General features: G+C 43.3%; 4 protein-coding genes across 6 annotated transcripts; 1 reads left to right on the top strand and 3 right to left on the bottom strand.

Moving 5' to 3' along the window:
* Window positions 1-202: 202 nt before the first annotated feature.
* LOC306819753 (uncharacterized protein) lies at window positions 203-12,686 on the bottom strand. Its single transcript, XM_079337296.1, has 8 exons — window positions 11,894-12,686; window positions 9,712-9,809; window positions 9,515-9,626; window positions 9,247-9,380; window positions 5,327-5,411; window positions 4,786-4,901; window positions 2,883-3,213; window positions 203-2,088 (listed from the first exon to the last, which is right to left on the bottom strand). Exons 1-8 carry the CDS (start codon window positions 12,210-12,212, stop codon window positions 1,499-1,501), a joined length of 1,785 nt encoding a protein of 594 aa, XP_079193422.1. The 5' UTR covers window positions 12,213-12,686; the 3' UTR covers window positions 203-1,498.
* Window positions 12,687-13,195: 509 nt separating this feature from the next.
* Window positions 13,196-17,903, top strand: LOC306820722 (uncharacterized protein). Of its 3 annotated transcripts, none has more exons than XM_079338659.1 (4): window positions 13,196-13,699; window positions 14,385-14,500; window positions 14,816-14,927; window positions 15,197-17,903. In XM_079338659.1, the coding sequence occupies exons 1-4, from the start codon at window positions 13,438-13,440 to the stop codon at window positions 16,213-16,215; spliced, it is 1,509 nt and encodes a 502-aa protein (XP_079194785.1). In that variant the 5' UTR covers window positions 13,196-13,437; the 3' UTR covers window positions 16,216-17,903. The 3 variants fall into 3 exon arrangements, with proteins under 3 accessions (XP_079194785.1, XP_079194784.1, XP_079194786.1); XM_079338658.1 differs by having other exon boundaries at window positions 14,813-14,927; XM_079338660.1 differs by lacking the exon at window positions 13,196-13,699 and adding an exon at window positions 14,129-14,264 and having other exon boundaries at window positions 14,813-14,927.
* Window positions 17,904-18,653: 750 nt separating this feature from the next.
* Window positions 18,654-20,201, bottom strand: tmem187 (transmembrane protein 187). The gene has a single exon (XM_079338661.1). The coding sequence runs from the start codon at window positions 19,944-19,946 to the stop codon at window positions 19,164-19,166; it is 783 nt and encodes a 260-aa protein (XP_079194787.1). The 5' UTR covers window positions 19,947-20,201; the 3' UTR covers window positions 18,654-19,163.
* Window positions 20,202-20,752: 551 nt separating this feature from the next.
* Window positions 20,753-26,169, bottom strand: saraf (store-operated calcium entry-associated regulatory factor). Its single transcript, XM_079337714.1, has 7 exons — window positions 25,966-26,169; window positions 24,266-24,444; window positions 23,310-23,499; window positions 22,950-23,222; window positions 22,346-22,517; window positions 22,018-22,112; window positions 20,753-21,076 (listed from the first exon to the last, which is right to left on the bottom strand). The coding sequence occupies exons 1-7, from the start codon at window positions 26,033-26,035 to the stop codon at window positions 21,051-21,053; spliced, it is 1,005 nt and encodes a 334-aa protein (XP_079193840.1). The 5' UTR covers window positions 26,036-26,169; the 3' UTR covers window positions 20,753-21,050.
* Window positions 26,170-26,472: the final 303 nt, after the last annotated feature.

Genomic DNA, 26,472 nt, shown 5'->3' with positions numbered 1-26,472 from the left:
TGTTCTGCGTTTATGGAGGGGCGGGCCTGGCGAAAGCCCTTTATAGAAGCAGAACACAAGATTACATTTCCATGAGTAGACTTAAGTGGACACACTAAATATCTACTAACTAAATATGTGTGCGTAAAGAAGAGACGACAATTACATTGTTTCTGACACATCATAACTGAAAGCAATGAGAGCTGAAACGTTTATTTCAGGCTTTTTAAAAATGTTTATTTTGCACACAGTATAAAATCATTCATTATGTGTTCAGAGTATAAAACAGAGCTGTCAATCAAAGCTGACGGAGCAACAAACCCTCTTCCTGCTGCGGTCTGTTGTCTAAATGTGCCGCGATGGAGCATAAAGGTCGCTCTTGTTCGTCTGTAGTCAAATATGAAGACATCAAAGCATGTCATTAAAAAACCTGAACGCTTCACAATGACTGGACTCAGTATCAGGGTGAGAAAAAAAAATGAGCATCTTCATTCCCAAAGAGCAACATTTGCTCTGTCCATGTGTTTCTCTGCAGACTCCTAAGTATGTGCAGACAGATTCTTATATTTCTGGTTTGCAGGCTGCAGCTCGACATAGAGAACAAGTCAGAGGAAGACTAGATCGGTTTTTAGTCCTGAAAGCCAAAGTAAAGAGTTACTACATTCTGACCCACAGTTTGATAAAGTCATCCACAATGAGCTGCTGTGTTTAATGACACAGAAGTGTCCGTCTGTTTTGACTGTTTTATTGCAGGGCTGGGCCCCCGCTCTCAAATCTGAATTAGGTATCTAATTATAAACACTGACTGTCAGCTGGACGTGAAAACACCAGCTGCTACTCTCTTAGGTTTACACAAATGCAATCTGTGTTATTTTTACAATAATGAACTACAGATCTTCAGTCAGAGTTTTGTCTAAAAGAGCGAGAGCAATGTCTGAATTGTATGAAAAAAAATAAAAATCACTTCTATACGCAAACGTGAACAATGTTTTTTGTGTAATTGAGACAGTGTGCAGGAGATTGTTGCAACTTTTGAAAATTATAAACAATAAATTAACCCAAATTGGGTGTCAAGATTTCTTTTAATGTTGCTGTGGTTTCAAACAATAGACATGGTTTCATTGTCAGCCGTTAACAAATCATCAAGTTTAGCTTTCTGGCAATGTGACAATGAACGAAGGCGAGCTGAGATACTGACAGTTTGTATTTCTGCCCCTGAAGTCACATTAAACCAAACTTTTCTAAAGCCTCTGCAAACTGTCCAGAACACAGCTGCTCTGCTTTTATACAGAAATAACACGGTTCCAGATTACACCAATTTTACCCTCTGCGTTGGCTCCCCATCACGTTTCAAGTCCATAACCAGGAGCTAACGAGGAGAGCCCTACATGTCTTTCACCCCAGCACGTTGTTGAGTTCCTCCTCCTGCGTGCAGGCGTTTGTCTAGGACTTCTATCTGCAGTGTACCTCTTTGCTTGAATAAAACAGTGTCAGCATTCTTCATTTCTTCATAATCCGCTCAGTTCTGCCCCCCTATGGTCGGGGGTCCGCAGCCCGTGGCAGACTGTTGGTGAGTCCTCAGGTTGCAGATCCAGGCAAACCTCCTACCACAGCGCTCGCAGCTGAAAGGTTTCTCACCCGTGTGAACCCTCTGGTGTTTCTTTAGGTTCCCCGCCTCAGAAAAACGTTTCCCGCAGGTGTCGCAGTTGAACGGTTTCTCCCCAGTGTGGACTCTCTCATGGGCCTCCAAGTTGGACTGACCCGAGAACGCTTTCCCGCACGCTCGACACACGTAGCTCTTCCTGCGCTGCTCGCTGAGTGCCATGCAAGCAGCCTGGCTTTTATTGTGGTGGGACAGGAAGCTGGCTCGAGGCTGAGCAGATATGTTGATGCTGATGGACCCTGCTGAGAATCCTCGAACACTTGGAGCGGCTGAGGATCTGCAGGTGGAACTGACACTGGGAGTGTTACTGGGAACGGTGGTTCGTGCAGACATCCTGCTGCTAATCAGATGAGGGTGAGCTTTCCTCATTAGGGCGGAGCTTCTGCTCCACAGAGGCTGAGGGGGCGGAGCTTGTGTCCTCAGGGGGGCAGATACTGATGGGCCAGCTGGCAGAGAGAGAAAGGCATTACTAAAGCTGTCATTCTATGTTGTATACAATAGCAAATATCAGCTACCATGTTAACACGTTGATTGTGTTTGTATTTATTGATTCTAGAGTCAAGGCAGCTGACTGTTTGCAGCACTTTAAGTCCGAGACAAATGTCCTTTTCTTACAACTCGCGACTTAGAAGTTTATGTGCACAGAGTTACACAACAGAAAATTATTTTCAGGTAACTGCGATGAACATACAGCATCTCCTGAGCCTGTTTTTCCTCATGCTCGCTTGTGGTTATGTTTTTATGTTTGATTGAGACACAATTAAGCTTCGCATTGTTTTGTTACCACAGAGATCTAAGTTCAATCTTTACTCTGAGAACTTATCGTCCAGACTAATCAAACTATTGTGCCAGAAACAGGGTTTGACCTTGATGGGTCAAATCAGTGAGCAGCGTTTTTCTGGTGAAGGATTTATATTGTGTCTAATATTTTACAAACTGAAAATAACTTTTTTCATAACTCCACAAAAACCTGCTACCTGTCTTATTTTGTTTTTGTTTTGTTCCTTGTTTGGTCCGTTCATCATGACAAGCATCATTTGGTCCCTTGAAAGGTGCTATATGAATTCAATTATTATTTTTATTATTATGAGAACAGACTGAAATGATTCGTTAAATTATGACAAAGCATGTCTGACATCATCACGCTGAAAAAACAACTAAAAACCAGCAGACAAACTTTTGAGTGAAAATTGAAAAATAAACGCATGTAAACATTGATACATCCCGGCCGCTCTCTCACCCTGCGATCCGGTTTGATGGAGTCCTCCATTCAGCCTCCTGGTCACCTCCTGAGGGGCGGGAACCACATGTTGAGCCTCACTCTCTACAAGAATGACTTGGTCCTGCTCACTCTGTAACGGGTCACGTTTCGTGAAAGAACACGAGGGCCCTCCGGGGACTGGCACAGAGTCCGAGTCAGGGGCCCAGCGGGTGAAGAAGGTCTCCAGGTCAAACAGAGAGAACTCAGAGGGGTTCGTGGTTCTGGTTTTGCTCCTCCTCTCGGAGTCCTTCTGCTGGTCTGCCGCCACGCTTCCCGAGTCTTGTGGCATCTCAGGGGTGGACTCTGCAGACTGAGGACAGAAGGTTTAAAAAGTGCTTTTACGAACAGCAACCAAACACATGCTGAACGACTTCCAAACTGCTGCGAACACGACTGAAGACACGTTTAACCAATCACAACATTCAACTGGCGGCCATCTTCAGAAATTAAGTCTGAATATCTTGTGCTTTTATACAGCTGTACTGCTTTGTTGCATGCTGCAGTTATAAACATGAGGATATCATTCATCACTTCCTGACACACAGATGCAGGAGTTTTTAGAGTTAAAACACCTGAAGGCGCATGAAGCCTGCGATTCACCAAAAACAACCCTAACCTCCCCCTTCAGCTCTGCAGAAGACAGACAGCCCAGCTCACTCTGTACGTAGAGACATGATGCCGACGTGTCAAGAGATATAATTCTCATTTCAATGAAGTGAGCCTTTTACATACTAGAGAGTGAGAATATAATGTAATGCATATGTAACGTACAGACTTGATGCTTATATTGTGTCACAATTTTGTAATGTTCGTAATAAAAAACACAAATTCACATGTTGAGTTCATAGAAAGTTTAATAAAATATCTTACAAACTGTAAACATGGAGCAGAGTTTACAAAACTGTGACACAATAAAAAAAGATGACGCTACATTTACAGTGTATGGCTTCACCTTTACATTAAAGACACTTGGATAAACAGGCATGATGAAGAGAAGAACAAGATTAAAATGTGGAATGAAAGCAGAAAATAGTGTGAAGGACATCCTGACTTTTTTTGGCGTTTGCATTTTTTCGCCTGTAGGTTTTGTTTCTGTGTCTGTGGGTCTTATTTTCATGTCTCTGAACAGACATCCACAGGTTGCAGGTGTCCGAGTAGCGCACTGAGCACAGGGAGGGCTCTCTGTCTGTGAGTGCGTTTTTTTAAGTCTGCTGTCGGTGGTGTCTCTTTTTCATGCTTTGTCATGTTCTGGCTTCAGAGGAGCATTCAGAGCGTGCAGGGAGGGGACTTGTATCTTGGGATTGTGTGCCTATGCGTGTCTGGTGTTTTTATCTCTCTACGGCTGCAGGTGATGTCTCTTCTCATGCTTCCTCAGGTTACTGGGGTCGGCGAAGCGATCGGCGCACAGGAAACACTGGTACGGTCTCTCTCCAGTGTGGATGTGTCGGTGTATCTTAAGGTTACAGACATGAGAGAACTTTTTCCCGCACACGTTGCAGCCGTACGGTTTCTCCCCCGTGTGCGTTCTCAGGTGAGACTCCAGGCTAGTGCGGTAGCCGAAGCCTTTACCACAGAACTTGCAGGTATAGACTCGCCTCTTGCAGGCCTGTGCCCGATTCTGACCCTCAGCCGGTCCCTGTACCTGATCTAAAGAAGGGGCAGGGCTAGTCTCCTCTGACAGGTTGATTACAGGAAGCTGCTGCTGAAAGGACACAGAGGTGTGGAAACCTTGAGAGCTCTCAGCAGCCAATCCCCTCCCAGCGTTGCCTGACTCTGCTCCAATCAGAGCACCGGGTCGGTGAGAGGACGGCCCTCGGAGGGTGTTCTCATGACAATAACTAACCCCCCCATTGGACCACAGAGAGGAAGTGCCATAGCTGACCTCTGAAAAGCCCCGCCCACTCTCCTGCAGGTCAGACAGCTGACTATTGGAGCTCTGTGTGATGTCATCAAACGGTAGAGCGGCTGTGAAGTCGTCCGTGCTCGACTCCACGAGACCTGCAGACATAGAGAGAGATGACAATTATCACTACTATTATCATTATTATTGTTATTGTTATTATCATCGTTGATGCTTTTGTTGTGATGGAACAGTGCATGCAAAGGATCAGATTCCTGCACTGATGTTAGTTTGTGTCGAAGAAACTTTTTTTTCATTCAACACTGTGACAGGAAACAGAAGCATCAGGCATGTTTCCTCTTCCTGTTATTTTTTGTCTGGTTTCAGCTTTTTCATCAATACATTTTTTGATTTGACTCCAGAAACAAAGGACCAGGAGTGACTAGCTGCTGTCTGACACTGTGAACATGATAGCGTGTCAGTGTTTCTGAGAGTTTAAGTGTTATTGTGTTAGTGTTATTTCTAAACAGTGTCATTAATTCACTGCATGTTGGTACCTGACTTTCAGAGACATTTCACTCACCTTCCTGAATGCTGAGGCTGCGCTGACTCTGAGGCCCCGCCCCCACCTCCTCCACCTTCACCAGCACCACGTCCTCCTCCTCCTTCTGCGCACACACACACACACACACACACACACACACACAGAGGATGAAGACAGGAGTGTGTGATGTTAATGCACACAGACACTCAGCGTCATCATTAGAACATGACAGAAACACCAGCTCAGGTAACATCGTCACATATCTATAAATATATGATATATATACCGTATATATCATTTATAGAAGATTTTAGACTTGACGAAAACTTTGATGTTGCAAAGAGAGATCATTATTCTGCTTTAATAATCAGAGTTGATCTTTTATAAATTAAAAAATCAAAGTGAACCATTCAAAACCTAATGAGACAAAACGAAAAGATTTCCTCAAGTTAAAACACAATATTGATCCTTTGGCTCAAACTCTCAGTCCTGGACTCGTCTCCTAAATAAATCAAATAGTGTAAATCATTCAGAGTGTGAAGCTGATCTTCAACGCTGTGAGGAATCATTTATCCGTGACAGAGTGAACAGATTTTACAGCCTGAAACACTTTTCTTTAGGATTTAGGGAAACAAGGAGGTCCGACCTGAAGCTGGGCCGTCTGCTTTAAAGGACTCGGCTGCCGACGCCCTGTATTATATGTTCACACTGGAACAGAATGATAACCGATGTATACACATGTTCGCTGAAGACACATGATCTTATTTGGAGGGTTCACAGCAAACACATGAAACTCATATCGTGTTACAATGCTGGACGTCCGAACTGAAGGAATGCAAAGTTTCACATCATGAACTGAAAGTATGTTGGAGTGTTTCGAAAATGGATCCAAAGGCCGCTGAGTCTGGCTGAAGGTCTCGGTGGTATTTCCATAAAGAAACTTCCACAGGGTCTCAAACACGGCCGAGAGGTGAAGGTCAGTGACTGAATCAGCTGAGTGACACCTACAGCTCCCGCCGCTCAGAGGCCACGCCCCTTATTCTACATGACCTTCAGACTTGATTTAACCTCAAACCTGATCCAGTCAAACTCATTAAAACAACTTTACACGAGTTTAAGAAGCAGATTTTATTCCATATGCACAAGGAAAACACATGATGTCAAACATCATATTAATAATGATTAATAATCACTGGACACCATGACTCAAACATCTTCTCCCCCATAGCTCAGATTCAAGTCAGACCTGATTCTGCTCGGACCAATCACAGCCTTTTATCTCAAATGTTGGGCCGAGAACACGTTGAGACCGAGGCGGCTGCTGATGTGAATGTTTTTGTGCACTTTGGACTGTGTGCAGGAGTTTGCCTGCATTTTTTGTTCATTAAAAATCAATAGATTACCAGAAAACAGATGTCTAGGACTTCTGTTTTGGTTTCTGTGGTATCCAACACATATGACAGTGTTTGATTTTTAAGATTTAATTCTGATATCGTGACAATCCTAAAAAGAACTGGACGATAGTTCAGGTTACACAGAGATATAAAACATGTCCATCCTTTATAATGCACACACATTATTTCCCAACCATCTTCATTATTTAAACAGAAACATGTCGAGGTTTCTGTGTCCGTGCATAAAGAGATAGAGGAGAGCAGATGAGATAACACACAGGCAAGAGAGCAGCCTCCTCTCTTTCACTCACAGCATCTTTTCATTATAATTGATTTGTTTGCTTACTGCTTTTTGACCAAATGAGAACTGTTGGAAACAAGCCAGTGTAGGTCAGGTGTGTGATCCCAAAAACACTAGAAGTGTTTTCAAACTGCTAGAGCGTGAGGTTACCGTCATTTGTTTGGCATTTTTATGGACTTTTATGAACTTTGTTGTGCTTTTTGGATTTATAGAGAAAGTGTGGTCTGGTGGCCAAATCATTTGTGAAAGGTGGATCACAAACTGTGGCAACGCCGGTCAGCAAGGTGACTCCGTGTGGAGAGTGACCTGCTCACAATCAAACCTGAACCTGCACAGGTTTGCATGCAGATCACACAATCTGTGTCAGATCTTTAATATTTCCAGCAGCATGGCAGGAAGAGTTTTTATTTATATATCACGCTGTGATGAAGGGAAACTGTCTCCCTGACAAACAAACATGTCGACACTTTGTGAGCAGCTGAATGAAGAGGAATGTTCAGCAGCTACGAGACTGTGTGTGTGTGTGTGTGTGTGTGTGTGTGTGTGTGTGTGTGTGTGTGTGTGTGTGTGTGTGTGTGTGTGTGTGTGTGTGTTTCCCTGACATACGTTTTTTTACTGGTTTTAAAGAAGTCTAAACTTGGTTATTTGTGAAGCCTTAGCTCTCTCTCTCTCTCTCTCTGGAAGCTTCTCTCTAATTACACTTTGTGAGGGAGACAGACACAGATTCTCAGCGCTATCATCAACTGTGAATCAATCCACCGCTGAAAATAGTCCCAGTATACTCCTGTTCAAGTGATTATCAGTTTAAGTACAGCGAGCAGCTATTTTAGGAAATGTCCTTTAGAAACAAAAAGATTCATTTGGTGTTTGAGCCTCAGACAGACAAAAGGCCCTGTGTGGTTTGTTGTCGTTTCCAACAGGAAAAAACAGAAAGCAGCCGTCTGGGTGACGGGCGCAGCGACCAGCGTCTTTTGAACAAGCGCTCTGCTCTTGAGTTTTTGTGCAGCCACTCCAAACGCTCGAGATGAAAATCCTTCAACTTTTCTTGATATTTGACGTATTTTAGCCTCCTAGTATCCTGTATCCACATCCTCTTTGCTCCGTGTTTGCTGGGGTTAAAAAAAACCAATCTCAAATAGAAAACATGCAGTAAACAGTAACGAGCCATGTTTGTAAAACAGCGGACTTTGTCAACAGACTGTTGTCATAGAGACAGGACAGTTCAGACAGAAAAGTGCGAAGTGGACACAGGGCCTTACACTGTAGATTTAACATTTCAGCTAAGGAGTTTTTTTTTCTTCAGAACAAAGAGGGGAGGACGAGGCGGAGCAGCTCCTCTTTAAACTCACGTTAAAAGCACACGATGACTCAAGCAGACGATGAAACACAAGGTTCACACACTGCTAGAAATGTGTCTCCATTCTAATGTGGGACCTTCAGTGTGAACACGATATGATGGAGCAGAAATGTAGCTTCTCTGACATGTTGAGAAAACACTGTGACGTAACTTATAAAAACATGTTTAAACAGAGTTTCTGTCATACGCTCTGACATCTGTTTATTAAAGCTTCTGCTTCCATTCTGGCGTTTCTCCTTCTGACCCTCAGCTGAATCATGACACCACACGATACCCTTCAGATAAAAGAAGCCAGCTCAGGTGCGCCCCCCGGTGTCCCCTCACTGTACACTTCAGGGTGGCTCTTGAGCTGGTGAGTCTTCAGGTTTCTGATCCAGGCGAACCCTCGTCCACACAAGCCGCAGCTGTACGGTTTCTCTCCACTGTGAACCCTCTGGTGCTTCCTCAGGTTCCCAGCCTCAGAAAAGGTTTTCCCACAGGTGGAGCAGCTGAACGGTTTCTCCCCTGTGTGCACACGCTGGTGGATCTCCACCTTCTTGGGACGGTTAAAAGCTTTCCCACAGTAGCTGCAGACAAACAGTCTCTCCTTGGCGCCTGTTCGATGGTTCACTCTGCTGCGCTCGGACACAGGCAGACACTCAGGGAGACTGAAACGAGTCTGACCGTTCACACCCGAGGAGGATGGTGGGAAATCTGCAGCCGCTGCCGCCGAAGAGTACGAACATGACGGCCTACTCCCATCGGCTCCAGCCCGCGACCGCTCGTCAAAAAACTCCTCAACCAACAAGTTAGCGTTTTTCTCGGTGTCACACAAAACGTCAAACTGAGAGTCGCCGTACGAACGGTTAACTGTTTCCTGCAGAGAGCCAACAAGCTCACAGCTAAGGAGAGAGGAGGAGTCACTGACCTCCACTCCTCTGCTGCCCGCACGCCTCCTTCTGCTGCCTGGGGACGGGGATAGGGTCTGGGTCTGGTTGGAGCTGGACTGGGTGCCCTGCTGGTGGCGGTCGGGTCTCTGTGCTGGTACACACTCGATCACTCCTGAAGAGAGACCACCAGGACAAAGAATAAACAGCTCTTATTAAAGTGTAAACTTCTGTTTCCATGGCGACGCCATAACAAACAGAATGATTTTAACCATGAGCCTGACGTGCGTCTCCTCTATCTGCACTCACCTTCGTCTCTGATCAGCACCTCCTCCTCCTCCTCCTCAGTCACCCTTGCTTCCACCTTCTCCTCCTTCACCTGCGCCGCCGCATCCTCCTCCACCAGCTCCACATCTGGAGACTGCACAGCAGATGAGAGCGGGTTAGAGCAGTTTAACACTCGTACTCTGTGAGCACAGGTCTGAGGGCGACTGAAGCACGCTCACCTTCCTCTGCACATGCTCAGTGTGGATCAACTCAGCGTTCTCTTGTGCAGCTCGGTCCGACCACAGAACCACATCCATCGGTCCCCCGAACGCTGCGTCTGAAAACACAGAGACACGTCTGTTACACACATCACGTATCTTGATGTATTCAAAATCATGCCTCAGTCAAATCCACATGAGCTTCATGCCAAATGTCACACAGGCAACTTTATTAACAGCCTCTTGCACCACTTCAACATGTACATGAAAAAAGAAAAAAAAAAAAAAAAAAAACTAAAAACGTTCTCTTCCTGCATAATTCTGTAACATTTTCCCAAACTCCTGTCCAGGCATACACAGGAATCGACTGCAAGCACAAAACAGATCTCAGTTCAGAGCTAACACTCGGCTGTTTCAGAATATGTTCAAAATTCTTCCAATATCGTGATCTTGAAATTAGGCCGGCTTTCTTTTCCCCCACAGATGGCTCGAAACGCTCTGCCTGCTTTCGTGATGCGAGTCTTTGATTGAGGCAGCTCGTCAACGTTTTCATTTTCACAAGAAACGTCGGTCGTTCAACAGGAGCAGGTCTCAGGAAACAGTGAATGGATGTTTATTATCAGCCAAAGAAGGTTTCAATCTCAAGACCAATAATAATAATAATAATAATGATACAGCACAAATCTCCATGTTCAAATGTCGCAGTTAAAAAGATGACACATAATGATGAATAATAGCAGAAAATACAGCAGGATGTTGGGAGCAGTGATGGCAAACGTGGATCTATATGGATGTGTTGTTTGGACTAAATCTCTCGTGTGAAACATGTGAAACATGGTGCAGCAGGAACACTTTTAGTCATTGCGAGTCAAAAACAGTCAAATGGTTCTTTGTTTGTCAGCGGTCTGACGGATGTGTAGATTGTGGAGCTGTGTTGTCATAAGACCTTTTCAGACACAGTGAACATAAGTCAGTTTGGCACTGTTAACTTCTCATCCACTGAACAATTTAATGATCTCATATTTCATCCAGCTCACCACGATGTGATTGGCTGTCAACACTTTGTGGGGCTTGTTTTTTTTTTCATTCACTGTGTATTCCCTCGTAACATTCACACACACGTTTTAATCCCCCGAAATGTTTGACTGTTTACCACACACACACAACTTGTCTAAAAATGTAATAAATTCATTTTACCAGTAGTTTAATGTTATATTGCAAAAAGTCTTACACCAAGCACACCACACATTTTGAGATGGAGTCAGGAGTGTCTGCACTGTGTAGTCGACCTCTCACCTGCTGACTCACTTCTCTCTTTCATTATCATCGTCTGCTGTTCTCTGTTCCGCCTGTCTGTCTGAATGGAGAGCTTAATTAAACAGCAGTGCTTGCAATCAGTGTGAAGAGAAGCGTCTTCTCCTATTAGTCGACTTTTTACAGATAATGTTCCTATCCTCTTACTTCTGTTTTACAATCATCAGAAGAGAGGGAGTTGTGTTTTTTTTTCCCCCAACAGAACATCATCCCTCTGACTTATCTCCCACACTCCGGCGGCGCTGCTCGAGTGGCTCTACAGCGCTCTCGTGAGACCTCAGAGAAAGTCTCAGGTTGAACACTGATTTCTGGATGTCTCCTTTCTAAAGAAAAACCAACAAAATAATAAACTGTGGATCCTTTTGATTTAAAACACACCTTGTTCCCCTCCAGCTCCTTCAGTTCAAAATGTTGCCAACATATTTTTGTAAAATTTAGACCATGTGCAGTTACTTGTGTTAATTAAATTTACATGACACCTTTTAAAATACTGGACTTTTATGACGTGTAACAATAATAATAATAGAGTTTGTTTATGGAAAACAACACTTGAAATGCTGAAGTCAGTGGTGACATCTATTTTTGTTTCCACAGCATCAAACAGGTATTTGATTTTTCTTTACTAAAATCATATCAAAGTTTATTTATTATTCTGTCATCAAGTCATCATCTTATAACTCTAAACTTCGTGTCACACATTTGAAACTTAACAATAACAATGATTTTAACTTTGAAATATTTGCAGCATCTTTTTGTGATTTAAACATCTTTAAGCGTCGTCATCATGACGAATTGATGGTCACTCTTGGAGAGAAGACAATCCGAACTTATACACAGCCTCCTCCTTTAAATTTCTCATGATCATCAATGTTATTGTTATCTATGTCACCTGTGCAGGAGGTGGAGCTGGAGCTGGAGGTGTTGGGGGCCTGTCGCAGCCTGTCTCCCCCGGTAATCTGCACTCTGGGCCGGCCGCCGTTCATGGCGCTCTCCCGGAGCCTCCTATCGACGTTGTTCCGTGCCATCTTCAGCTCGAGCAGGTGTAACTTCCTCTTCAGGGCCTTGTTCTCCCGCTGACACTGGGACATCTGTAGGCTCACCACCGCGTAATCATCGTCCACCAGCTTGCAGATCTCTGCCACCGCCGCGTTAGCCAGCACCTCCATGATGGAGGCTAGCTGCGTCTGGAAGGCCAGTCGGCTCGACATCCTGCCGCGGAAGAGGGCTCGGAGGCGGGAAAGGAGCTGCTAAATAACCGTGGAAGTCCTCCGAAGGTGAAGACGTTTCTGGATTAATCACCACAGAAACAATTAAAAAGAGAGGGAGGACACAGATGGACGAGTGTTGTTTCTCCACCGTCTGTTCATAAACGAAAACTGCAAACACATGACGTCACTTCCTGTGCTTCAGAACTTTCTTTTAAACTCGGTAAAAATCAATGGAATTATTTTCATTATGTTTATGTTGAAAATTGTATTTGTACCTGTGTATTTTTTAAACTGGTTTGTCTGATCGTTTTAATAACGTTTATTAAAAAAGAAAAGAAAATAGGCAACAAAGACGCGCGGCTGTCCCCACTTTATGACCATGGCACTTAAAAACTGACTCAATAACTATCCATGCAGGGTAATTTATTACATCATTAGTTGTTTATTTTCTTCAAAATATAGACATACACAATGTACCTAAAGGATTCTCAGAGTATTGCTGCAGCTCATTAGAATAAAGTCTGAATGTCGCTTTTTGTTTGCAAACCTTTTTTTATGGATGTGAAATTTCTCCAACTAACTAAAAACAATATAGGCTTGTATTTTTGGTTCTGAGTTCCAGCATTCAGAAAAAGAAAAAAAAGCAAGAGTTGTTAACATCACTGTCTTGCTTCATTTTATTGTATTTTTTTTTGTTGGATAACATCGATGAAGTAGTTTGAAACAGACGTCACATGTTGTTTTTTTTGTGATTAAGTATCTGGAGGATAAGGTCCAAGGGTTTAATCACTGGATATTTGGGACAAATATCTCCAGTAGTGGATGGGACAGTGGCAGCGCCTTTCTGAAATGGAGATCTCACATTTTTTTTTGTGTTGGAAGGACTAGATAAGAGACATGTTTATTCCTGCAGAGGTTTTTAATCACTGACAATGAGCAAGGGGACACAGTGTAACTACATTATTGCACCTTTGGGAATTGCATCCATTACAACAGAAATTCTTTTGGGATGAAACTCTTCTCTGTGAAGTGATGCTCAACAACAGTCTGACGTCATCAGCACGCGACTCTCTCTCCTCAGTAGAAACATTTAGGCAGACGTCGGTGTGTTTGATGTCTCACGGCAGCGCGTGGATCTGATCCCCGCAGCAGCCACAGCAGCAGCCCGCCGCGCACGCACGCACGGTCACGCACAGTCACGCACAGTCACGCACAGCTGGCGGTGATGGCGGACTGTGTGGGCTTCCAGGCGCAGATCGCCTCCATCATCGAGATCCTTGCGAACTCCGCGGTGGCGGAGATCTGTAAGCTGGTGGATGACGGGTACGCGTCGCTGCGCGTGCAGATGGATGAGGAGCGCGAGAGGAGCGAGCAGGAGAAGCGGGCCCTGCGGGACAGAGTGCGGGACATGGAGGTGAAGATGAGGAGCTGCGAGAGGAAGATGAGGAGGAGGACCCAGCACGCGCCCCATTACAGGCAGTCGGGAGGTAAACAGGAGGAGGGGGGTGTAACCTGCGACAAGATGCATGACACACAAACACACACACACCGCGCCATAAACACACACGCGCCATCATGCGTTCAGTAATCATGGTTGATAATGGATTCAGTCTTTGGCTAATTTGGGTCTGTCTGGGTTTCTACACACTGTCTCCTGCAGCCGTACACGCACGCGCGCGCGCGCGCGCGCACACACACACCTGCTATCCTCTGCTCAGGGTGTGCGTTGTGCTTTCGATGATGATTCTAATAAAAAACAAATGATCTACATACCTGTTTGTTACCTTGGCAACAAAAATACTGACAAACTGCTGCACACATTTTGAAAGACAATTCACTCTTTCACTTCGGGAAACTTCTGGTTAGAAATATAACTGAAGAAGATTTAGAAATATGTGATTTCAGAGTGAGCCGATAAACACGAGGATTAACTGATTCTTTCCAAACATGTTGGAATGAAAACAGAAAGAACTGTATTTTATTATTTTCTACATCCACGTCTCCCTCTCAGAGAAAAAAAACTAACTAAAAGATGTTGTCATACAAACAGATGTAAAGATCCGACCCAAGACCACACACAGAAGAAGATACAACAGCTGCTATTAATATATGAAACATGTTTTATTAGAAGTTGTGGTTTTAATGAATTCTGTGCTCTTTGTGGTTTTTCAGCACCTGATCTCCATCCTCTGGTGTCGACCACTGCGCCTCCTTCTCCTGCTGCAGCTCCTCCGGCTCCTCCTCCTGCTGCCTCCTCTGAAGAGAAACTCCTCCATCACATTTCAAACGTAAACATTAATCTGCAGACTGCTTTCAGCACATTCTGTCGCCCCTTATCTTTGATGCAATAAAATGTGAAGGAACGCAGAAAACACATTCTCCATGTGTCCCACTGTCTCGCAGACATAGGCGGGGGTTATAATGGCAGCGAGGATGGACCTCCGTTAATATCATTTCTTTTGTAATGTGCCTTTTTTACTTTTTTTTTTTTAGATCAGGACAGTGTCAACCATTACATGGGTGCTGCTCAAAGTATAGTCTCGGGATGGGGAAGTGTTGTCATGTACATGTGATTTTGTGTGTGTTGTTGTGTATGTCAGCAGGAGGAGAGCAGAGTGTTTCCTGTTGTGAAGCAGGAGAAGGAGGAGAGGGAAGACTGTAACCTGGACCTGAAGGTGGAGGTGAACATCAGAGCGGAGTGCAGTCTATCTGCAGGTAAGTGACCATGTCATTACTTCGAGCATTTTTCTGTTTCGTTTTTTTTTTTTTTTGGACAGATGTTGAAGTTCATCTTTATTCTTGGTGTGTTGATGCCTCATCTCTTTATTTTTGATCCACAAATGCTTTCAACACTGAATGTGGCCTTTCAGTAAGACCCGTCTTTCCTTTACTACCACAGACGAGAGAAAACTGGGTCTTAAATAAGTTTGGGCTTTTATTTGGAGTTTTACGGTAATCACTCTGTCCATCATGTCTTTCTGCAGCCCTGGAGCCCACCGATGAGACCCCCCCCAGGGAAATCATTCTTGAGCCCAACACCACTTCCTCCTCGTCCTCGTCCCTCCCTCCCCCGTCTCCCACTGATGCCACCATGGACCTGACCTGCAGGTCTCGAGCCAAACGTAAACCCGCCAAACCTCTGATGACCAGTGGGGGGGTCAGTGAGGTTGTTCCAGGCCCAGAGCTGGGAGGACCCCTGACAGACGGAGCTCTAAAGCCAGAGGTCCAGGCAGAAGGAGGTGCTGAGGAGGAGCCCCCTCCCTCCCAGTTGTCACCCCCTTTAGTCTCAGATGAGGCGAGTCCGGAGCGCCTCAGCGGTCTTGGTCTGGACCTGGCGTGGATGCAGGAGCGGGTCAGCCATCTTGGCGCGGCATATGCGGTCGCTCAGCTGGGTTTGAACTCAGAGACAGGTCACCCGTCTTCCTTCTCATCTCAAGGGGGGACGGACAGTCTGGATGGCCCACCTACCATGCTCTTCACGGGCGGCGCTCATGAAATGGCTGCGTTCGCCGCCTCCTTCGACATGGCTGCCGCTGCTGCAGCTGCAGCTGCTGTGGTAGCTGCACCCCCCCCTCCCCCTCCTCCGCCCCCTCTCCCCTCAGCTCCTCATGCCACCCCAAGCAGCGAGAGGAGGCCCTACAGGGGCTCTGCTGCAGCTAAAGACCCAGCGGTGTGTGCGGTGTGTGGACGGGTGTTTCCCAGTGCTGCCGCCCTGGAGCTGCATGGGCGGGTGCACACGGGGGAAAGACCATTCACTTGCCCCCACTGCGGGAAGGGCTTCGCTCAGCCCAACAACCTGCGCGTGCACCTGCTCATCCACACGGGAGAGCGGCGCTATCGCTGCTCACTGTGCGGGAAGAGCTTCATCTCGTCCAGCCACCTTAAGAGGCACCGCACAGTTCACACGCAGGAGAAACCTTACAGCTGCTCGCGCTGCGGACAGTCCTTCAGCCAGATGTGCAGCGTCCGCAGACACCGGCAGCAGTCGCAATGTGGACTGTAGACCTTCGACTTTTATTTCTGTGCAAGTCCAAGATAGAAACTGAATTCTGTCATTTGTTTGAAATCCCAGCACGAGACATCACATTCAGCCTGCTTCAAACTGGGGTAACATGTTCATCCTTTAGTCATTATACTGTCCTGTCTGTGTCATGCGCGCGCACACACACACACACACAGGAGAAGTTGTAACTGACCCTCACAGATATCTGTTGTAAGTGGGAGCTGTTAGCGTTGTTCGCTTAGCTCAGTAAAAAAAAAAAAAAAGCAGACACTAACATTCTTACTCGAGGTCCCCATGATTATAATGTGTTTATTGTAAAACTATATGTCTTAAGATCTTTGATCACAACAATGCAGAGACAAACAAGGAGCTCTGAGTCCTGATCAGAGTTATTGATAGTTTACAGACATTTAGTTTTTAATAAACACGTCTCACTGACATGTTGAAGCTTAAAAGAATAAATGCATAGAGAGTCGAGAAAAGCTGAATATTTTTCAGTCCATTGATCCCAGAGATGAGGGTTAAAGCTTACAGCAGCTTACAACAACAAATGAAAAAAATACAATATTAAACATTACACTAGGGCTGTCAATACTAAAATTTAAACTTCACGATTCTAGAAAAGAATCAGGAAAATCTGTCAGAATCTGTTTAAAACCCCAGCAACAACAATAGAAGTCCAAGAGAACCAATATTAGAAAATATATTGTTTTAAATCTAAACTTTTAAAAATGTGAAAGGTTGCCAATATTTTTGTGCAATTCCTTATGAATGGATCCAGTCTTGTTTTCATTTAAGTTTTGATACTTTAAATAGTATTAAGTTAAAAGTTTCATTTTAAAACATGTGGTATCAAAAGATATTGAGTATTGAATGTTTTGACAATCTTAAAGACAATAAATATAAATATTTCAAAACAGTAAGTAACTAAAGATACTGAGCTGAACAGTCAAAACACACAGGGTTCATGGAGTCTTAGGTTTCCTGATCTGTGTTCACTGTCAGCATGTGGAGGTGTGTGAGACAAGCATGCACAGTGATCTAACAGGCTAACTATTCCTACCTACCTCCAGTGTTTGTGCTAAGCTAGGCTAACCCCTCCTGCAGCTGTCTCTGTGCTGTTCGTTCACAACATGTCATTAATTCAGACTGTTGGTTTTACACAACCATGTATCCTGAACTCTGCCTTTAAAGCACTTTAAATGTTCCTGTCGCCGTGGAGACCAGCGGCGTGTGAAGGTAAATGTTGGATTAAATCAACACAGGTGCGCAAGTCTCACCTTTGATCATGTTTGTGACTCTGTCACTCTGAATGTCACTTTATTACTAAATCATTTCTCCTGATAATAACAAGACACGATGTCCTGAAGTTAACGCTCCATGTTTGTTTCCATGGTTACAAGAGAACTTTTATTTTTTCACCTGCTGTGATTTAACTGTGTCCAGGTGTGTCAGTGTGACGTCGTCTCAGAGAGATCAGAAATCAACAGCTGTGTAAAAGTGTAAAAAGATGTGAAGTTCAAACACATATATACAGTATATAGATCAATATATCAGAAGTATTCGTGTGTGTCAGTGTTTGGATGTAATTGGCTCAGTGTTGAACATGTGACGTCAGTTATGACATGTTCAGTGTTTATAAAGTGTCATTAAACTTATCAGAGGATTAAAATGATTTTTTTTATTCATGTTTTATCTCATCATTCTCTGTCTCACACTTCTCTGAGAGTCTGTTAGAGCAGAGACCCCCAAACTTCTTAGCTTAATACCCCAAAGTAACGGGAACCAATCACTATCCCTGGAGCTGATGAAGGCATATAACACATACATACCAGTACCAGTGTGCCTATCGTAACACCTGTAGGACAAAAGAACTACACAGACAAATACAACAATTTATACAAACTTATTGTATGAAAGGCTGGAAGCAGATCACAAGATGTTTCTATGTATATACTTTAGCACTGAGTGGAAATACACCACTAATAACAAGACAAACAGATGTGTTCATCTTTGGCTGTAAAGATCAGCTGACACCTGCTTTGTTGCCGTCATGTGCAAACTTACATTGAAGTATTACACATGTATTTGATTTTAATTTCACTCAATAATGAAATAAAATTTCCTTTTTGTATATAGTTGAGGAAAATATTAAATTTCAAATTATTTTGAAAAACCCCTAAACAGCTCCTAACCCAAACTATATGAACCTTACTGAGTTTAACCGGACACGAAGGAAACCACTGATTGTTTGAAACACTTTTATTTTATTCTGTATTTTTACTTTAACAATCATACAGTCTTTATGGGATACTGCTCCAAATATTGTAAACAACATTTCTCCCAACTTCTCAAAAAATATTGTCATTTAGATCTTTGATTTTCAGAAAATGAAAACTGGTTAAGAGTACAAAAACGATGCAGTCTTATCAAAATCAAAATCATTTTTAAGCAACAGATTAGGATTGTCAAAATTAACAAACACATTTGTGATCTATCTAGTCACCTTCAAGCCTTGTGTGCAAATTAAGACGGCATTGTTCACCTTAAAGGAGCAATATGTAAATATGACACCTAGTGTTTGAAATGGGTACTGCAGTCCAAATTCAAAACATTGAATGGAGCTTTTGACCCCGCCCCCTTGGAGGCAATGTGCACGCTGGTTGCTATGTGACACTGACACTACAGTGCTCTGCATCCTTTGTGTTCTAACCTCTCTCCATTTTTCAAACTCATAATCCTTTCCATGTTTTTATTCAGGAATAGATTACAAATCAACTGCCACTACCAAGAGCAAGAGCCTGTTTTTAAAATGTGGTGTCAAAAAAGCATTCAGTTGAAAAGTTCTGCTCCATATAAGGAATGACTGATTTGTATTGAATTATTAGTGATTAAAAGAAATCAGTACTTGTTCTAAAACCTCTGGTACCAGAGTCTCTGCTGGTTCATCAGTCCTTCTTAGACCCAGTCTTCCTGGTCCTGGTCGTCATTTCAGTCAAGAAACAGAGGCTGAAGTGGATCTGAGTGACGTCACAGACTTTGGACCAGAAATGTCCCGTGAGTCTCTGAAATATCCAGTACCGGGCCAACGGTAGGTCCAGCAGCTTCAGGACAATGAACCCGGAGCAGGAAAGCACCGCGAGGAGAAGGTACCTGCGCGTGCATGCGTTCCCGTGTGTGGCCTGCACACGCACCCCTTTATACACCGCCAGGAGCACGTGACCGCCCAGCGCCGCCTCGAAGCCGCGCTCGTGAAGCAGCGCGAGGCCATAACTGAGGACTGAGAGCAGCTCGACCACCGCCGCGTGCCACGCGCGCCACCCCGTGGGCCCGCGCTCAATGAAGCTGATCCACACTAGGACCCAAGCAAAGATGGGTAATGTAACCCACTGATCCAGCACCGCGGGAGCGCGCTGCAGCACCGCCAGGCGCGTCCACTGCACGGCAGCGTAAAAGATGGACATGAATGCGAACACATGTCTCAGGTACCGGCCCTGCTCCGGCTCTGTGACGTCACTGCGGCGCAGAAGCCAGTAGAGACCCGTAATGACGTAAAGTAGATTGATCAGAGAGTTACAAGGCATCGCTAGGAAAGTGGGAAAGTGATCCACGCGCTGCTCCGCGTAATGATCGTAGGTCAAATCCACCGCCACCGCATCAAACAAGTTGCAGCGCGTCAACATAATGCAGAACGCGAGCGGCAGCGTCACATGCAGCAAAGGGGAGAGCATCACTGCAGATCGATTAATATAAAAATCTAATTAATCTATCGACAGTCAAACTGTTAAAGTTCCTGAGTTTCCTGAGAGGCGGATGTTGTTGTTGGTCCTGTTTCTTTCTTCTTGTTCTTGTGTTTAACCGCAGCGTCACTAACACACAGCAGCAGGTGTTTGCCGCCCCCTGCTGTGCCCTGCACGAGCTACAGGTAAACCAGGTGGCACTAATCATAATGTATATTTAAAATAGACAAGATGGAAAAACAATGATAATAACAGACCATTAAAGAAAATAAAACATAGAATTCAAGCATATCACATTTTGCTTTTTAGGGCTTTAGGATTTGTGCAATAATTTAATGTCTCCAGGTAGGAACAAACATACATACCTTTTACCATTCCATTTTTAATCTAATTTAAAACTCTTATTTTTGATTTAAAAAAAAGGTTTGAATCAGTCAAAAACATTTGGAGAGGTGGCACTAATCCCCTTTTCTAAAATGTGGTTTCTAGATGTGAGAAACAAAAACAAAAAAATCACCCTGCAGCAAACTGATTTCGGTTACATTATTGTGACAGTTATTTTTTTTTTAAACTTTATTTGTTACAATTTCAAATGTTTTAAACCTTTAAACTGTAAATATTTCTGTTACTTATTACACTATTTGCAAAATGTAATCAATAAAGATCTTTTACTTTAGTGAGTGCACAGCAGCACGTTATTATTATAAAGACACAATGCTGATTATTCAGAGATAATCTCAGAGCTTTCAGGTAGTTTGTGTTGTTTAGTTTTCACATTTAGAGAACAAAAGGAAATGTTAACAGTTTCATTTTATAATTTATTTATAAAATATGACACAAACAAACAACATCCTCTACATCTCTATAAGTTTTTAAAAAAGTGGTTTTACATTCAGAGTCCATCCATGATGTTTCTAGTAAAAGTCTGAGAGTGGCAGGTCTGCATCGACCTGACAAGCCTAAAGCAAACGATCACAGATAAAGGGAAATGTCAGAGAATAAGAGAAACAATCTTCAAAATGTTTACCTGAAAACAAAAAAATACTAAAAAATATCTGTGTTCAGTCTCCATCATCAGCTTCTTCTCCTGCTCTTCTATCTCCTTTTCGTGCCACCAAACCCTGACAGACAAACAACACAATGAGTGTGAGTCAGATGGACCTCGTCTCTGTTTGATGATCACCTGTAAAAACTAGACAGTGGATATTTTATTTGGTGAAGAAAATGATTGTTTTTGTGATTTCATCGTTAGTTGGTTTCATTCCTGAGATAGACAAGTTAAAGTCAGAACTACTTTTGTTGTTGCTACTTTTATTTTAGTTTTTAAAGTGATGCAACTTTATGTTCACAACTAAAACAACTGACGAAATTGGTAGTCAGTTGTTCATGGTTATTCCTTTATGCTTCATGCTGAGCACAGACGTAACATCGTTTACGTTTTCAGGACACCTATCCTTACTGTCTCTAAGGAGTGTGACTCCGGGAAAGACAACATCACACACACTCTCAGACTCCCGTTCTCTACCACACACACACACTCAGCTAAATAAACCGCTCTACTCTTGTAACTAACGGATTACCTGTGACACTTTGAAAGTAGATCCTGCTCATCATGGGAGCACATCGTGTCAGACGTCTCTCTTTTAAAAATCATCGTTGACTTTCATCTGTCAAGCTCGGATTTTTCCCCACTTCTGTTTTCAGTCCTTCACCTGAACACTTCACCTCTCTCTTTCCTTCTTTTCTCGTTTTTCATTGGTTCACTCCTAACAGATACAACAGTGAAGCTAACTCTTACCATGTTACTATAGTAGCCAAGCTGCAGGTTCCTGCAAAATGCATCCAACTTAAGCTAGTTGTTTTTCAGGCCAAGACACAAATAAGGCTTGAATTAAGATTTATAACAAAATATTTTAGGAATAATGTAGAATTTAAAATCTGATCGCGAAATAAGAGCCTGTCAGTATTTGCTCAAAACTCAAGCTGATCAATCATTTCAGGAATCGATCACTGATCGTCGTAGTAGTCGTTCATTGCAGCATTAGTTTGTGCGTGCGTTTACCTGAAGCAGTGCGAGTCCCAGAGGAGGAGGGGGGTCCAGCAGGAGGCGCTCTAGTGTGGTTGTAGGTCGGGTAGTTGTAGTTGTTGGGCCGATTTCTGCAGAACAGAGAGACAGAAAAAATGTCCCAATTTGATAACACTGTAATATTCACAATGGGTAAAATCAAGAGCCAACAGATAGTGCCTGACTCTTTGTGACTGTTTATTGACTCTCACACGCTACAGAAAGTAAATATGAAAAAATCCTGTTGTTTATTAAGTATTTATCAATCATTTTATTCTTCTGAGCCAAACAAATGAAACAAACGCTGGTTTATCTCCTCACTGACCTCTGATTACCAAACAGATATCCCAGCAGCCCCCCCGTTCCCATCCCGCTCCAGAAGCCTCCTCCACCTACTCCTCCTCCTGTGCCTGCCGGGGCTGCTCGGCCTCCTGGGTAATGTGGTCCCTGAGTGTAGTCACTATGGAAACCATAGGACGGGTTCCCCCCGGGAGCGCCTGATCACGAAGAGAGAGAGGAGTCAGGATTCAGTGTGAACACATGCTCATTAAGTTCGTCATGATACCAGAATTTAAAATGTTAGTGATACCGGTTTGATGCCACAGCAACACAAATAGACGTCCCAAGCACCAGATATCAGCTCATTGTTTTAATGATCAAATATTACAGGCCCATGTCTGCACACTGTGTACCGTGAACATTAACAATGTTTCCATACGTTGTTTCCTTGTACAAGTTAGACAATGTCTCGCTGTTTGTCTGCAATTTTTGTTGGATTCTCTCTTTTCCTACAGCTGACTTTAGTAAGAGATGCAGTTCTCTTACAGCCTCGATACTTTGTGACGCTATCAATTATTAATTATGATTATTATTACAAACATGGTCTCGAAAAGTATGAAAATATCAACCTGATTACACAGACTCTGTACCTGTGAAGTCAGGTTTGAATCCAGGAGGAGGGGGCCCTGCGTTGAAGCCTTGCTGGTTGTCATGGTAACCTCCCTGCTGTTCCGCCTGGGCTGTGTTCCCGCTGAGAAAGAGCTTGTAGACGATGAAGGCCAACACGAGTAGCACAGCTGGAACCAACAGACCCGAAGAGTCCTCCCCGCCTGAACTCTGACCCCCCTGATGATGTTGATGATTTTGTTGATGTTTGTTTCCTTGGAAACCACTGAAGAAACTTGAGGCAAAGCCCCCCAGATCTGAGACACACACAGGATAGAAGTTATGCCGGTGTGATGATGATGAAGCTTTATTAATCGTAAATGCCTTGCTCCCTCTCCTCTTACCTTCAAAGCCCTTGAACCCCCCTGATGACCTTCCCGATGTCCTGCGTCCCTCCGCTGTCAGCTCCACGGTGAACTCAAGACCACACGACCCCGGCAGGATGAACGCATCATCAGGATGACTGAAGCCCTCACAGCTCACCTCCAGCCGACCGAACCTGAACGCAGCATCCATGTCTGTCTTGCACTCCCACTGAGGGAGGGGGACACATGAGAGAGTTACACTCCTCTGTTTGTGCGTTTATAAAAGTCAGATACGTATAAGGACGTTTGCACAACACAAACACAACAGAGGGAAACATCACTAGAAAACCAAGGCGAGCAGTAATGAGTATAAGTACAAACTGCGCCCACTAAACAACATCCTCATATTCCTGAAAAGATCATCAGCTGAGGAGACCTTTCTTCAGGCAGGAACAACTTGTGGAGGATTATGGGAAATGTATTCCATCAACTTCAGCAGCGTTTTTAATATATTAAAAATTCACTGACATTCAGGGTGATTCAAAGAATTTCTATAAAAGAGATGAAAGGACCAACATGTCTTCATCCATGCTCATGAAGAAGATGATAAAGGCCTATTTGACTCATTCTAGTGATGAGTTCATGCTCCAGGTCCAAGAAAACACCTTTTAATGTTTGTGCTGCACAAACTTTTCATTTTAAAACATGTTGGATGTTAGGTGAACATCACACAGCACGTATGTGAATAAAAAATAAAGACACTTGTGTATTCATTTGTTCTACCGCAGTATAAACACGCGTCTTGTCAGATAAGATGTTAGATATGACTGATTTCACTTCATGCGTCTTCTAAGCTGATATTGGATGCCTGATTGTTCACAGTTAAATCAAGTTTTAATGAATGGTGTGGATGTTTTACGTCCCAGTAACTAAACTATACGTTGTTTTTAGTGTGTGGATGTAAAAATTAATCAATTATCCGCCCCCCCGCTCACCTGGACATCCACTCCGTCCCAGCCTTTGTTCTGACACTGGACCACGTCGGGGATGAAGGCGTGACATCCTGCAGAGCCTCCCACACACTTTAGCTGAGGGATGGGACTGGAGCGCCGCGCCGCTGTGTAACGGTCTTTATACAGAGTCAGCACCTGGACGTCCCTCAGCAGTACGCCACCTGCAGGTGGGGAGGGTGAAGACTTTCAAAGTGTTGCATTTATTCAGTTATCAATCATAAAACAACTAAAGCTTTGCATTATTACTATTAACAAGTGTTGATTCGTTTTTTATTTTACTAATGTAGTGTGGATGCTGATGAGCTGAGCCTCCAACAGACGGAGAGGAGGATGAGAAAGAGAAGAAGAGGAACTTCATTTCCTTCTGACCAACCACACGTTCACTCCTCCACATTCTTTAAACTCCCGCAAAACAGCCAGATAGTCCAAAGAAGAGAAGGACGACCCTCTTCCATATGTGACCAGAAATATACTACAACATCCCTTCAGAGACAGAGAGGACGGCTTGCCGATCTCCCAGAAACCACCACAGACCCCTCTAAAGGCGCTCACCATAGTGCAGCGCACAACCAAATCTGCTGAATGCATGCCAGTGGGCCCAGAGTAAAAGAGAAGGTTTTAGAGTTAACATCACGAATCAGGATGTGAATAAAAACAGAAATGTCCTGCATGTAGTATAAAGCATGAGAATAACGATCTGCCACAAGAACTGAGCAGTCATCAGCATGGCCTTAATGTAATCTGTCTCATAGTCGGGCCTTGTTGCCTGTCTTGTTCTTGATAATGCCCTCGGCCTCTAAACTAAAATAATGTTGCAAAGAAAGACAAAAAATAGGAAATGTCAAACACTCTTTCAGTTCCAAAATAAATCTCAATATCTCAACAAAATAATTATGTAAAATACTTGTACATCAATTTCGTTAATTCACCAAGAATTATTGTTTCAGAGGTCATTGGTAGCAATAGTAAATATAAAGCAATAGTCCAATCAATAAAATCATACACAACACAAAGCAAACATAACCACACGAGAAATGACACACACGGTTTTGAGTTTGGCTTGTGATGGTGGATCTCAGAGGAGAGAGGGAACAGTGACAGCTAAATGTTGGCATTGAAATCACACCTGAACTAACAGAAAGAAAGACTGGCATTTAAACACTTTCAAAGAAGAACAAAGAAAATTCTTTAAAAATATTATATTTTGATAGTTTTTGCATCCTTTGTGTTGTTCAGGGTCAGTTCTCGTCGATATGCAGATTATATGTAAATCACAAACTTTCTTTTTGTTATTTCAGTTGTGTTATCGTTGCCAACATTTAGCTGCCTCCTTCCCCATCTTTTTGATCTAAAATTAGCCTTGTTTTCAGGATCAACCAAACATCCTAAACGTGGATGCAGCATGTCTTTAATTTATTTTCACATTTACAGAGTGTTTGTTGTTGCAGTTTTAATAAATTCAGCGAAGTGAGTAAAAACTTCGAGATGAACGACATCTGCTCAAACTGTGCGGGCTTGGAAGGTGAATGTTTATTTTAATAATATCTTTAACAGTGCTGTTTTGAATAACATCAGCAACCATTCAAGTTATTTAAGTCCAATCGTTTGTTGATGTGACGTTAGCTTCAGTATGCTAACCAGCGCTAACCGGAAACATGTTAAAAAGATAAAGTAAGACAAACCTTGATCCCAGCACAGGATATTCTGCACCGACATAAACAAAACAAACACGACTGTAATAAACTGCGTCATTCTTCTCTTCGTCTTATTCTCTCTGAGTAAATTTAACTAAACTTATTATATGATATTATATTAACACGGAAACGTCCCACACAACTCTTCGTCAACTCATCCAGGTTTGCGTCATCAGCTGACGTGATGTCAACCAATGAGGAGAGAGCACGAGTCTCTCTGTATGATGTAAATAAAATGAAACATTTCCCTGAAACCTTTTGTTAAAATAATGATTTACATGCATGTTTGCATCTTTGTGGGTTTATAAGTTTGATTTATTATATAATGTTTGCATAGTTGTACATTGTTTATGTACTTTTGTTTTGTTTCCTTCATATTTACATTATTATTAAAACCCCTCCTTTATGTGCTATTGTCTATTAATCAGAAGTAGGTAAACATTATTATTGTTGAATAAAGTTGGCATATATTCTTTAACTTTAGTAATTTGTTTT

This window comes from Symphodus melops, assembly GCF_947650265.1.
Source record: "Symphodus melops genome assembly, chromosome: 2".
Classification (NCBI taxonomy): Eukaryota; Metazoa; Chordata; class Actinopteri; order Labriformes; family Labridae; genus Symphodus; species Symphodus melops.
Note: the sequence above shows the minus strand (reverse complement) of the source record. Positions and strands in the feature narration are given on the sequence as shown.

Excerpts from the sequence above, each read along its gene's own strand:
- LOC306819753 (XM_079337296.1), bottom strand. The coding sequence starts at position 12,212 with ATGTCGAGCCGACTGGCCTTCCAGACGCAGCTAGCCTCCATCATGGAG. Across the intron at positions 9,381-9,514 it reads GGTGCTGATCAGAGACGAAG|GAGTGATCGAGTGTGTACCA; the intron begins GTGAGTGCAGAT and ends GTCTCTCTTCAG. Across the intron at positions 2,089-2,882 it reads CCATCAAACCGGATCGCAGG|CTGGCCCATCAGTATCTGCC; the intron begins GTGAGAGAGCGG and ends TCTCTCTGCCAG.
- tmem187 (XM_079338661.1), bottom strand. The coding sequence starts at position 19,946 with ATGCTCTCCCCTTTGCTGCATGTGACGCTGCCGCTCGCGTTCTGCATT.
- saraf (XM_079337714.1), bottom strand. The coding sequence starts at position 26,035 with ATGACGCAGTTTATTACAGTCGTGTTTGTTTTGTTTATGTCGGTGCAG. Across the intron at positions 22,113-22,345 it reads TATCTGTTTGGTAATCAGAG|AAATCGGCCCAACAACTACA; the intron begins GTCAGTGAGGAG and ends TCTGTTCTGCAG. Across the intron at positions 21,077-22,017 it reads TGGGACTCGCACTGCTTCAG|GGTTTGGTGGCACGAAAAGG; the intron begins GTAAACGCACGC and ends TTTGTCTGTCAG.
- LOC306820722 (XM_079338658.1), top strand. The coding sequence starts at position 13,438 with ATGGCGGACTGTGTGGGCTTCCAGGCGCAGATCGCCTCCATCATCGAG. Across the intron at positions 14,501-14,812 it reads TCCTCCATCACATTTCAAAC|CAGGAGGAGAGCAGAGTGTT; the intron begins GTAAACATTAAT and ends TGTGTATGTCAG. Across the intron at positions 14,928-15,196 it reads GGAGTGCAGTCTATCTGCAG|CCCTGGAGCCCACCGATGAG; the intron begins GTAAGTGACCAT and ends GTCTTTCTGCAG.